Here is a 14,041-nt window from a genome sequence, read left to right as displayed (position 1 = left end):
CGACAGCTGGAAAAAACGACAGTTGGGAGAAAAAGATAGTTGGGAGAAAAAGACAGCTGGAAAAAATGGCAGTTTGAAAAAGCAACAGCTGGGAGAAAACGATAGTTGGAAAAAAACAACAGTTGGAAAAACGGTAGTTAGGGAAAAACAAAGAGCAGGAAAAAGAGTAGGAAAAAATAAAGAATAGGAAAATGAGTAGGAAAAACAGCAGTTGGAAAAAACTGACAGTTGGGAAAACAGCAGTTGGGAAAAACGATAGCTGGGAAAAACGGCAGTTGGAAAAAATCGACAGTTGAAAAAAATGGCAGTTGGAAAAAAGACAGTTGGAAAAAACGTCAGTTGGAAAAAACGGTAGTTGAAAAAACGACAGTTGAAAAAAAAGACAGTTGGAAAAAACGTCAGTTGGAAAAAACTGCAGTTAAAAAACTGACAGTTGGAAAAACGACAATTGGGGGAAATCGACAGTTGAAAAAAAACAACAGTTGGAAAAACGGCAGTTGGAAAAAAGCGACAGTTGGAAAATACGATAGTTGGGAAAAAACGGCAGTTGGAAAAACTACAGTTGGAAAATACGATAGTTGGAAAAAAAACGACAGCTGGAAAAACTACAGTTGGAAAAACGTCCTTTTGAGAACATTAGGGAGATTCCTCTGCTTACACTGTCACAGAAGGTTGCCTTTTTGGTGGCTATTACTTCTGCCCGCAGAGTATCTGAATAAATATAAAAATATAATAAAAATAACATTAAAAAGAAAATTAAAAAAGAAAATAGAAATAAAAATTTAAATTAAAAATAAAATTAAAATTAAAAGAAAATGAAAATATAAAATAAAATAAAAAATAAAATAAAAATAAAAAATAAAGGTAAAAATAAAAATTTAATTTTTATTTTCTTTCATTTTATTTTTCATTTTTATTTTTATTTTTTTTATTTTATTTTTATTATTTTATTTTTATTATCTTTTTTATTTTTATTTATTTTTTATTTTATTTTTTATTTTATTTTATTATTTAAATTTATTTGATATTTATTAGAAGGGGATAGCAGTAGGTCCTCATTTTGATGTGCAGTATGGTGGTGCTAAATGTGGAGTTATTCTGTTTTTTCTAGCACCCCCCAAAGCTGCAGTTGGCAGCAGACAGGGGTGTTTATATGCTGTGCTTCACTGCACATCCTTGGCAAAAACTAACAAATGTAACCCATTCAAGTAACTGGGGAAGCCCTGCAAATGCCCTGCAAGGCATGAGGTTGCAACATTTTTGTGAGCAAAAATTGGGTAAAACAGGAGGTGAGGAGGCATCACATGGCCTCCTCACTACCTATCAATCATCTCTGAAAAGTGATCTGAACATGGATTGCTTTTCAGAGAGATGGATTTGGACGCAGGTCTAAAACTACCCTTAGTGTTAATTTTCTATGGAAATACCAATTCATTATATAAAAACTTAAAAAATGTAAAAAAAGTCACAACCAATTTGTTTCTTTAACCTCCCTGGCGGTATGATTCTTTCGGATTTTAGGTGCTGAAAGCGGTACCATTATTTTGCATGTAATTCTTAAGAATGAGCAGCCCAAACCAACTATTTACATATGGTTTTCTTTTTACTGTGCGTTCTTCTTTATAATATCTCGGGTATGATAAAGTTTGAAACAAAAAATCATAAATTATAACTATAAATAAGTTAAAGTATGTATGTATGTATGTATATATATATATATATAGATATATATATACTATATATATATATATCTCTAGATATATATATACTATATATATATATATATATATATATAGATATAGATATATATATATATATACAGTCAGGTCCATAAATATTGGGACATCAACAACATTCTAATCTTTTTGGCTCTATACACCACCACAATGGATTTGAAATGAAACAAATATGTGCTTTAACTGCAGACTTTCAGCTTTAATTTGAGGGTATTTACATCCAAATCAGGTGAACGGTGTAGGAATTACAACGGTTTATATATGTGCCTTCCACTTTTAAGGGGCCAAAAGTAATGGGACAGACTAACAATCAAAAATCAAACTTTCACTTTTTAACCGCTTGCCTACTGCGCACAGTATATTTACTGCGGCAGTCAGCCCCGGCCAGGCAGAGTGACGTAGGTCTACGTCACTCGCCTGTCACCGGGTTTTGAGCCAATAGCGGGCGAGCGCGCGCCCTCCTCGGCTCGTTCACGGACGAGTGCGGGCGTGTGACCGGCGGACCCGATGTCCGCCGGTCACACTACGATCGTCGGTAGAGCAGGAGAAAGGCGGAGCGGCTTATGTAAACAAGCCGCCTGTCATTCTCCCCTGTGTAAAAATGGAGATCGGACTCTGTTTTTACACCAGTAGCCATGTCCCACTACAGTTAGAATCACGCCCCTAGGACACACTTAACCCCTCCCTGTCCAATACAGTTAACCCCTTCCCTGCCAGTGTCATTTTTACAGTAACAGTGCATATGTATAGCCCTGATTACTGCAGTAATGTCACTGGTACCCCCAAAAGTGTCAAAAATGTCAGTCAAGGGTCCGATCTGTCCGCCGCAATGTCGCAGTACCGCAAAAAAAAAACACAGATTGCCGCCATTACTCATTAAAAAAAAAACACCAAAAATGACAAAAATCTTTCCCTTTGTTAGTAAACGCGATAACTTTTGCGCAAAACAATCAAAATACGCTTTTTGCGATTTTTTTACCAAACATATGTAGCATAAAACAAATTGGCCGAAAATGTTAAAAAATTTAGATTTTTACATTTTTTTGGGGGGGAATTTCATATAAAAAAAAGTGAAAAATATTGTTATTTTTGCATAATTTACGCTCTTTTTTTGTTTATAGCGCATGATCAAAAAATCGCACAGGTGATCAAATACCACCAAAAGAAAGCTCTTTTTGCGGGGAAAAAAAAGGTAGTGAAATTCGTTTAGGTACAGCGTCGCACGACCGCACAATTGTCCGTTAAAGTCACGCAGTAAAAAATCGCAAAAAAAACCCTGGTCAGGAAGGGGGTAAAATTTTCCGGGGCTTAAGTGGTTAATACTTGGTTGCAAATCCTTTGCAGTCAATTACAGCCTGAAGTCTGGAACGCATAAACATCACCAGACGCTGGGTTTCATCCCTGGTGATGCTCTGCCAGGCCTCTACTGCAACTGTCTTCAGTTCCTGCTTGTTCTTGGGGCATTTTCCCTTCAGTTTTGTCTTCAGCAAGTGAAATGCATGCTCAATCGGACTCAGGTCAGGTGATTGACTTGGCCATTGCATAACATTCCACTTCTTTCCCTTAAAAAACTCTTTGGTTACTTTCGCAGGATGCTTCGGGTCATTGTCCATATGCACTGTGAAGCGCCGTCCAATGAGTTCTGAAGCATTTGGCTGAATATGAGCAGATAATATTGCCCGAAACACTTCAGAATTCATCCTGCTGCTTTTGTCAGCAGTCACATCATCAATAAATACAAGAGAACCAGTTCCATTGGCAGCAATACATGCCCACGCCATGACACTACCACCACCATGCTTCACTGATGAGGTGGTATGCTTTGGATCATGAGCAGTTCCTTTTCTTCTCCATACTCTTCTCTTCCCATCACTCTGGTACAAGTTGATCTTGGTCTCATCTGTCCATAGGATGTTGTTCCAGAACTGTGAAGGCTTTTTTAGATGTTGTTTGGCAAACTCTAATCTGGCCTTCCTGTTTTTGAGGCTCACCAATGGTTTACATCTTGTGGTGAACCCTCTGTATTCACTCTGGTGAAGTTTTCTCTTGATTGTTGACTTTGACACACATACACCTACCTCCTGGAGAGTGTTCTTGATCTGGCCAACTGCTGTGAAGGATGTTTTCTTCACCAGGGAAAGAATTCTTCGGTCATCCACCACAGTTGTTTTCCGTGGTCTTCTGGGTCTTTTGGTGTTGCTGAGCTCACCGGTGCGTTCTTTCTTTTTAAGGATGTTCCAAACAGTTGATTTGGCCACACCTAATGTTTTTGCTATCTCTCTGATGGGTTTGTTTTGTTTTTTCAGCCTAATGATGGCTTGCTTCACTGATAGTGACAGCTCTTTGGATCTCATATTGAGAGTTGACAGCAATAGATTCCAAATGCAAATAGCACACTTGAAATGAACTCTGGACCTTTTATCTGCTCCTTGTAAATGGGATAATGAGGGAATAACACACACCTGGCCATGGAACAGCTGAGCAGCCAATTGTCCCATTACTTTTGGTCCCTTAAAGAGTGTGAAGCACATATACAAACTGTTGTAATTCCTACACCTGTCACCTGATTTGGATGTAAATACCCTAAAATTAAAGCTGAAAGTCTGCAGTTAAAGCACATTTTGTTTGTTTCATTTCAAATCCATTGTGGTGGTGTATAGAGCCAAAAAGATTAGAATTGTGACGATGTCCCAATATTTATGGACCTGACTGTATATATATATATATATACATACATGTATATACTGTATATATATATATACATATATATATATATATATATATATATATATACACACACACATATATGTGTATATATATATATATATGTGTGTATATATATATATATATACACACATATATGTGTATATATATATATATATATATATATATATATATATATATATATACACATACACATATATACACATATATATATATATATATATATATATATAAAGTACAGTAAAACTGCAGGAAAGGGCACTGGGGGGCAAACTAATGTGAATTTATTATATTTTGCATTGTATCAGTGTGTTTGGTGTGTTTTACATTTCAATTTGCCGCCGGTTCCACTCCCCTGCGAATGTCATGTCGCAGGAGACGGAAGCCGGGGCACACAGAGCATCGGGAGGAAGCTCCGTCGCTGCACACATACAGGATGTATCGCTGGATCCCGGTGACAAGGTAAGTAACCCCTCTACCAGGATCCAGCGATCTTCCTAGCAGTACTCCGAGTGTGGCTCAGGGTTACTGCTTTTGGCACTGAAATTTAACCCCGAGCCACGCTCGGGAATACCGCTAGGAAGGTTAACCAGTTGCCGACCCGCTTGCAGTTCATTTACTGTGGGAGGTTTTCTCCTACAGGTCGCTGCCTGTTTCTGGGTTTTCGGATGTGCGCGTAATCCCCCCCCCCCCCACTCCTCTGTGTTAGTCAGATCTTGACCAATGATTCATTGCCGGTACCTGCTGATCAGCTGTGTCCAATCACAGCCCAGAGCTCTGTGTTGACAATGAGCACAGGGCTCTGTACAAAGGGAACAATCACTTTGTTTCTTTTCAATGTAAATCAGGGATAAGAAACAAGGAGATCTTTATTAAAAAGCAGTGCACATTACACATTGTAAGGCACACATTTAACCCTTTGATCGCCCCCACCTTCCCAGTCATTAGTAGAGTGACAGTGCATATTTTTAGCACTGATTGCTGTATTAGTGTCACTGGAGATGTCGGTGTCAGTTAGTCAGTTCCCCCCCCAGTGTAAGATTGCTCGGCACACTATCACAGTCACGCTGTAAGTTGATGATGACCACCATGTCAGTTTTGCTGCAGCAGGTTCTATACATAGTACAGATGCACCACTTTACAGACAGACTAAGGGGGGTGGCACTATAGGAGTTATTCACTTTTATTGTTTTACTTTAACCACTTGCTGACCGGCCGTAGTATATTTAGGTTGGCTCTATTGCACAACAGCCAGCGGAGGTGGGCGCACGTTGATTGGCCTAAATTTATGAAATTTGATTTTTTTTTTTTTTTTTTATTGAATATGTTTTATAGGAGAAAGTAAAATACTTTTTTTTCAACATTTTCGGTCTTTTTTCATTTATATAACAAATAAAAAAAAAATATAGCGGTGATAAAATACCATAAAAAGAAACCCCTAGTTGTGGGGAAAAAAATAATGTCAATTTTATTTGCGTGCAGCATTGCATGACCGCGCAATTGCCAGTTAAAATAGCACAGACTAAATAGCAAAAAACCACCTGGTCATGAAGAGGATAAAATCTCCCGGAGCTGAAGTGGTTAATATAAATACATAAAACACAACAAAACAGAAAAGGGGAGGGGATAACATAACTCCTATGTGATTACCAAAAAATAATGATTAAAATATAAATAGATACAACAAAATTGTTTCATTAACCACTTGCTGACCAGCCGCTGCAGTTATACGGTGGCAGGTTCCCGCAAATCGCCTTACCTGTACGGCGATCCACGGAAGCGATCCTGGGGGCTATACTGCAGCTGGCTGGCTCGGCTACACATGCTGCCCTACCTGTATTGCGGTTCGCAGGAGTACTCCTGGGGGTGTGCGTCCGCCCCCATTAGGCAACAGGGAAGCTGATCCACGGGGCCAGTGGCCGCGATTGCCTCCAGGCACCCGCGATCATTCCCCATGAACAGAGAATGGCGATCTGCTGATGTAAACACAGCAGACCATTGTTCTCTCTTTTATCAATGCAGAGCGCCTGTGATCCTCCTATTTAGGATCACAGGTCTCTGTGTTGATTCCACAAGTCCCTCCCCCCCACAGTTAGAAAACACCCCCTTAGGCTCACATTTAACCCTTTAATTGCCCCTGGGTTAACCCCTTCTCTGCCAGTGTCATTATTACAGTAACAGTGCATATGTTTAGCACTGTCTACTGTAGCAATGTCATTGGTACCCCCAAAAGTGTCAAAAATGTCAGTTAGGGGCCGCCGCAATGTCGCAGTCCCGCTAAAAATCGCAGATCGCCGCCATTACTAATAAAAAAATAAATAAAAATGACATAAATCCTTTCCCGTAGTTTGTAGACGCAATAACTTTTGCGCAAACCAATCGAAATACACTTATTGGGATTTTTTTACCAAAAATATGTAGCAGAATACAAATTGGCCTAAGAGGATGAAAAAATTTGACTTTTACATTTTTTGGGGGGGAATGTTATATAGCAGAAAGTTAATTTTTTTTTTTCCTCAGAATGGTCGGTTTTTTATTGTTTATAGCGCAAAAAATCAAAATCGCAAAGGCGATCAAATGCCACCAAAAGAAAGCTTTAGCAGAAAGTAAAATACTTATTTTTTTTTTCAACATTTGCAGTCTTTTTTTTATTTATATAACAAATAAAAAAATACAGCTGTGATCAAATACCATCAAAAGAAATCCCTATTTGTGGGAAAAAAAGGATATCTATTTTATTTGCATGCAGCATTGCATGACCGCGCAACTGCCAGTTAAAATAGTGCAGACCAAATAGCAAAAAATCACCTGGTCATGAAGGGGATATAACCTTCCGGAGCTGAAGTGGTTAATATAAATACATAAAAGACACCAAAACAGAAAAGGGGAGGGGATAACACAATTCCTATGTAAATACCAAAAAATAATGATAAAAATATAAATTGATTTAACCACTTACCGCATACTAACGTAGGTCTACGTCGGTAAACTTTGCGGTAGTGTACCGGGATGATGCCTCTAGCTAGAGACACCATCCCGGTACCGTGGTTTGAAGCCGACGGTTGGCTTTCCGTCGGTACCGACCGAGCCGCTCGATCGGTACCCGGGGGGGGCGGGAGGGGACGCCCCCCCCCCTCCCGCCACCTTCCGTGGCTTTGCTCGGGGCTCCCGTCCCACCGGGAGCCCCGAGCACCCAGCCGGCGCGTCCGCCGGCTGGATGGAGTCCCGATGAATGCCGGAAATGGCATCGATCGGGTCTCCGTTGACGTAACCCGGAGGCGGCGTCCATGACGTCACTTCCGGGTTACTGTGCTGCAAAAGGCGGCAAATTTGAAAATCGGCTGTATGCAAAAACGCCGTTTTGGGCGTTTTGCATACAGGGAAGTGTAGTGGAGGGGTCTAGGGTCTTTTAGACCCTCGATCCCTCCATAAAGTGTACCTGTCACACATATTGCTGTCACAAGGGATGTTTACATTGCTTGTGACAGCAATAAAAGTGATCAGATTTTTTTTTTTTAAAACTGTAATAAAGTTAAAAAAATAAATAAAATAAATGGGAAAAAAAAAAAATTTAGCCGCCCCCGTCACCGTTAGCTCGCGCACAAAAAAAAACGTATACGCAAGTCGAGCCGCAAATGAAATCGCTGTTCAAACCACACATGTGAGGTATCGCCGCAATCGCCAGAGCGTGAGCAATAATTTTAAAAAAAGAGCTACACTCTAACTCTAAACTGGTAACCGTTAAATAAATTTAAAGCGTCGCAGATTGAGATCTCTATTGACCGTAGTTTGTCGCCATCCCACGGGGGGGGGGGGGGGGGCGCAATTTTAAACCGTAACATGTTGGGTATCTATTTACTCGGCGTGACATGTTCTTTCACAATATACAAAAAAATGGGCTAACTTTACTGTTTAGTATTTTTTAAATGCAGTGAAGTGTGATTTTTCAAAATTTTTCCAAAAAAATGGCGCTTTAAAGACCGCTGCGCAAATACCGCGTGACAAAAATTATTGCAATGACCGACATTTTATTCTCCAGAGTCTTTGCTAAAATAATATATATAATGTTTGGGGGTTCTAAGTAGCTTTCTAGGAAAAAATACTGGTTTTAACGTGTGAATAAAAAGTGTCCGAAATAGGGCTGGGGCTTAAGTGGTTAAATGGATACAACAAAATTATTTAATTAATAAAAATCCAACAAAATAGGGAAGGGAAGGAAAGGAGGTAACGGTGATAGTAATCTCCTATGGGAATACAAATAAACATAAAAACATAAACATGTAAAAAGTTGAAACAAAAAAGTTTCCTTAATATAAATACAAAACAAAAAGACAACAATAACAGTATAAAGTAACCCTGTAATACATTGTATAATACTTTGTGATCTTCCAGGACAATGTTGCAGTTTGGAGACTTCTAAGTGGAAAAATATTTCATAAAGTTTTTTTTTTTGTGGTCTACTCACATTTTCATTGTTCAGCTGTCTGACCTGGTCCTTCAGAGGGAAGTCGCTGTCTTGCGAGGCGTCCATGAGGATAGGAGAGGGGAAAATCTGACAGTTTGGGAAGAATTCACCTGGGACAGATCTGTTTACTGTAGAGGAAAGGGGTTGCTATGGAGGCTTCTCTGGCATGTATGACTCCCAGCAGACAGGGAGGGACAATGGCTGGAAGAGCGACTCACTCAGCAGCAGCGTCACAGTTCAGGGTGTGCATTGTAATGCCTCGTACACACCATCAGAAAACCGGACGTAAAATATCGCTTTCAGAGCGATCGTATGATAATCTGATTGTTAGTACACAGCTTTCGAGAGCCGATCATGACAGTTCATCTGAAATTATCCAAAGGGATAAACACAAAAACTTTTCTCGTACGATACCAGATTGTGCGATTTTGTTTAACCACTTCAGCCCTGGAAGGTTTACCCCCCTTCATGACCAGGCTATTTTTTTGCGATTACGACCCTGCGTTAGTTTAACTACTTCTGGACCCGGAAGGATTTTTCCCCCCCTTAATGACCAGGCCATTTTTTGCGGTTCGGCACTGCTTTATTTTAAATGACAATTGCGCGGTCGTGCGACTCTGTACCCTAATAAAATTGATGTCCTTTTTTCCCCACAAATAGAGCTTTCTTGTGGTGGTAATTGATCACCTTTGCGATTTTTATCTATTGCGCTATTAACAAAAAAAGAGCGACAATTCTGAAAAAAAAAAAACAATATTTTTCACATTCTGCAATATAACATTCTCAAAAAAAATAAAAAAATTTAAAATCACATTTTTTTTAACATTTTAGGCCAATTTTTTTCTGCTACATATTTTTGGTAAAAAAAAAAATCGCAATAGGGGTATTTTGATAGGTTTGCGCAAACGTTATCACGTCTACAAACTAGGGGAAATATTTGTCATTTTTATTTATTTATTTTACTAGTAATGGCGGCGATCTGAGATTTTTAGCGGGACTGCGACATTGCCGCGGACAGATCAGACCCCTAACTGACATTTTTGACACTTTTGAGGGGACCAGTGACATTACTACAGTAATCAGTGCTATAAATATGCGCTGTTACTGTAATAATGACACTGGCAGAGAAGGGGTTAACCCAGGCGCAATCAAAGGGTTAAGTGTGAGCCTAGGGGGTGTTTTCTAGCTTTGAGGGGGGGTGGGCTTATGGAATCAACACAGAGACGCATACTCAGAAATGAAAAAATACATTACTATAAAATACAACGCATTACATCACTTCCCAAAGTTGTTGTTCTGTCGTATGAGAATTTTTGGAACTTTAGCGTCCTCTTCATTTTTGATACGAGATTAGCATGCAAAAAAAAAAAAAGCGGACACTCATTCGTCCGATATTCTCATCTTGTGTACGAGGCTTAACACTGGGAACATGCTTCACAGTCAGGGTTGCCACCTGGTTGATAATGGTAACACCGGAAATTTTTTATTTTTCTGAAAATCTCTGCAAGATTAACCACTTTACCTCCGCCCACAGTAATATTACTGCGGCAGAGTGGCTCGTTATCGTCTGACGACGTAGTACTACGTCGTCAGACACTCCCCCTTCTGGGCGGCGCTTGCGCGCCGCCGGAGGCTCGCTCCCGCTGTTTTCGGTCACATCGGGAGTCGGGCCAGGGGAAGAGCAGCGGCGATCGCCGCTGCTCATCCCCGATCGTCGGGGATCTAGTGTGGAGATCCGCCCGCCTGTGTAAACACAAGCGGGCGGATCTCCCAAGTGACAGGGAGTGACAGATCGGAGTGTTCAGCATAGCTGGACATCCGATCTGTCCTTCTGTCACATAGTCACCTCCCCCCCCACACGTTAGTAAGCACCAGGCATACATTAACCCCTCCCTCTCCAATAAAATTAACCCCTTCCCTGCCAGTGTCATTTTTACAGTAACAGTGCATATTTATAGCACTGATTACTGCAGTAATGTCACTGGTACCCCCAAAAGTGTCAAAAATGTCAGTCAAGGGTCCGATCTGTCCGCCGCAATGTCGCAGTACCGCAAAAAAAATCGCAGATCGCCGCCATTACGCGTTAAAAAAAAAAAAACACCAAAAAGACAGAAATCTTTCCCTTTGTTAGTAAACGCAATAACTTTTGCGCAAACCAATCAAAATTCGCTTATTGTGATTTTTTTTACCAAACATGGGTAGCAGAAAAAAAAATTAGCCAAAAATGTAAAAAAAAATTGGTTTTTACATCTTTTTTGGGGGGAATTTCATATAAAAAAATGTGAAAAATATTGTTATTTTTTCAAAATAAACGCTCTTTGTTTGTTTATAGCGCAAAAAGTAAAAATCGCACAGGTGATCAAATACCACCAAAAGAAAGCTCTGTTTGTGGGGAAAAAAAGGACGTAAATTTCGTTTGGGTACGGCGTCGCACGACCGCGCAATTGTCAGTTAAAGTCGCACAGCGCCGAATCGCAAAAAGTGGCCTGGACGTAAGACAGCAAAATCCTCCGGTGGTAAAGTGGTTAAAGTATAACTAAAGGCATGTTTATAGTATTGGATAGGGAAGAGAGGACCCCCGTCAGTTTTTATTGCTGTCTGTGTCTATGTTAGGGAGATTCCCCCTCTCTACCTGTCCTGGTGATCATTATCACTGAGCATGAAATAAATCCCAAACTTTGTGTTGTCACCAGAACAGGAATAGGGGAAAAAATCTTCCAAGGGGGGACACTAGTTCTGGTGACAACCAGGTGTTCTATCAGACTACCGCTACCTATCAGATTCTGCAACCAAAAATGACGTTCGGACTAGAACAACTTTTCAACATGGCGGCTATGCGTTCCAATAGGTTTCCTAATGTGACAGAACACGAACAGAGGCGGACATCTTCTTACACCCACGCAAGTCCTGAATTTTACATTTTATTTTAGCAGTAAACTCACCTTATATACTGAATCACAGTATTACATTTCTATTATTGTATTCTAGGAAGTATAGAGAGAACCCTGCAGGTAGAAGGTGGTGACGGCCATCTTGGTACACCCCGCACTGCTCAGCGACAAACTGATTATATAGTGAAATCGATTATTTCACTCGGTCGTCGTGAGTTCACTGCTAAAAGAAATGTAAAATTCAAGACTTGCGTGGGTGCAAGAAGATGTCCTTCGCTACTTCTTGTTCTGTCACAGGAAACTTATTGGAACGCACAGCAGCCATGTTGGAACGCATGGCTCATGCGCAGTAAGTTGTTCTCTTCCGAACTTCACTTCCGGTTGCAGAATCTGATAGGTAGCGCTATTCTGATAGAACACAGGGATTCATTCACTTTGGAGGGATTTCCTTTCTTTTCCTGTTTGGTTATGGGACAGGAAGTGGAGAGAAATCTGCCCAATGGGAGAGAGCAGGAAAAAAAAAAGAACCTGACAGGGGATATAACCCTTCCCTATTCTATCCAAAGAAAAAAATATGTTTTGCCTTTAGCTCTTGTTATGATCGGTAACTGTTTAATATTAACCATAAATATATGTATTTCACACATTTGTTCTGGTCTTACAATAAGGCATTTTTTACTTCCTTTTTTTTTTTTTTATTTATTTATAAATTCCTTTTTTATAAAGGTATCTCTACTTTTATAGGAAAACATATTGCAAATAAAAATAATAATAATAATACAGCATATACAACTTGCAACACAAGTCATATTGTAATACTATGTTAAAAATATAATATATTTTAATAATATATTAAAAATGTAGTTTCTATTTCAATCTGCAGCTCTGTCATTTTCTGTAAAATGTAATATGATTACCTGGAGGCGTTCTGTACACTTGTGTGATTGGCTTACTGATTTTCCCAGAAGTCTGCACTAAGATACAGATCAGATTTTGGGCATCCCCTGCAACAAAAATGTCAGTTTTGGAGAGATGTAGAAAGATGATCCGCACACTGGTAGTTGCTCTTCATCTTTATTCAGGAACATAACTGCTGATAAGATCAATTGACATGTTTTAGCCTATAAGGCCTTAGTCAGTCTTGGTGACAAACATTTCCAAAGGGTTAATCACATCTAAAGTGATGCAGACCCTTCCACTTTCCTCATTAAATCCCTGCAGGTGCAACAAGCTATTGATAATTATAAAGTCACTCCCATTTATATTCACATGGACACAGACAGACAAACAGCTATTGCTTCAGAATAACAAAAGGTCGGAATCTGCAACATGGTTTGTTAAATTCCCTGCAATGTACAGAGATCACCCTATTTTCTCAATAGAAGTTGAAGCATTTTAAAAAGTGTAAGCACTATTGGAATCTTTTTCCACCCATATGCACCCTGATGACACTATATTAACCACTTGCCAACCGCTCACTGAGCTGGTACTGCGGAAGAGTGGCTCGTTACCGTCTGGCGACGTAGGTCTAAGTCACCGGACTCTCCCCTCTCTCGGTGCCACGCGCGCGCCGCCGGAGGCTCGCTCCCGCTGTATTCAGACACAGCGGGAGTCGGGCCAGGGGAGGAGAGGCGGTGATCACCGCCGCTCTTCCCCGATCGTCGGGGATCGAGTGAGGAAATCCGCCCAATTGTGTAAACAAAGCGGGCGGATCTCCTATGTGACAGACAGGGACAGATTACAGGATTCAGCATAGCTGAACCTGCCATCTGTGTCTGTGTCACACAGTCCCCTCCCACCACACACGTCAGATTTTGTAATCTAAGTTATATGATTAACCCTGTAGAAAAAGAAATAGCCGCACATCCAGGAATTCCAGTTGCCTTTAGATTTCTTTTAATTCCAAAATGTTACAATGTCATGGTAATGATTAAGCACAAGATGTATGTGTGAAACGCGTCTACGTGACTTCATGTTGGTGTCTTTGGTGTCATCATTTGTAACATTTTGGAATTAAAAGAAATCTAAAGGCAACTGGAATTCCTGGATTTGTGGCTATTTCTTTTTATACAAGTTTTCTACAGAGGCGGGCCGGGGCCAGCATTCTATGGGATACTCCATCTCCTAGCTATCACCACACACCTGGAGCAGCGTTCTCTCTCTTCAGTATATATGATTAACCCTATTTTCATGTAATGAGCTAAACAAAATTTTGGAAATTGTTC

General features: G+C 40.1%; 1 protein-coding gene across 2 annotated transcripts in view; it reads right to left on the bottom strand.

The window, feature by feature from the left end:
- The window catches only part of CCDC78 (coiled-coil domain containing 78), a 136,978-nt gene that overhangs the window by 33,071 nt on the left and 89,866 nt on the right, over nt 1-14,041 (bottom strand). The window contains exon 1 of one of the 2 annotated variants that reach the window (XM_082262302.1): nt 8,926-9,084. The exons of the other annotated variant lie outside the window; for it this stretch is intronic. Within the exon in view, the coding sequence (XP_082118428.1) occupies nt 8,926-8,991 (66 nt within the window). The 5' untranslated portion in view covers nt 8,992-9,084. Of the gene's footprint in view, nt 1-8,925; nt 9,085-14,041 lie in introns of those variants that run through there. 2 annotated transcript variants of the gene reach the window in all.

This window comes from Pelophylax lessonae (assembly GCF_965119305.1).
Source record: "Pelophylax lessonae genome assembly, chromosome: 6".
NCBI classification, from domain to species: Eukaryota; Metazoa; Chordata; class Amphibia; order Anura; family Ranidae; genus Pelophylax; species Pelophylax lessonae.
The sequence above is the reverse complement of the archived record's forward strand: the minus strand, read 5'-3'. Positions and strand labels throughout refer to the sequence as shown.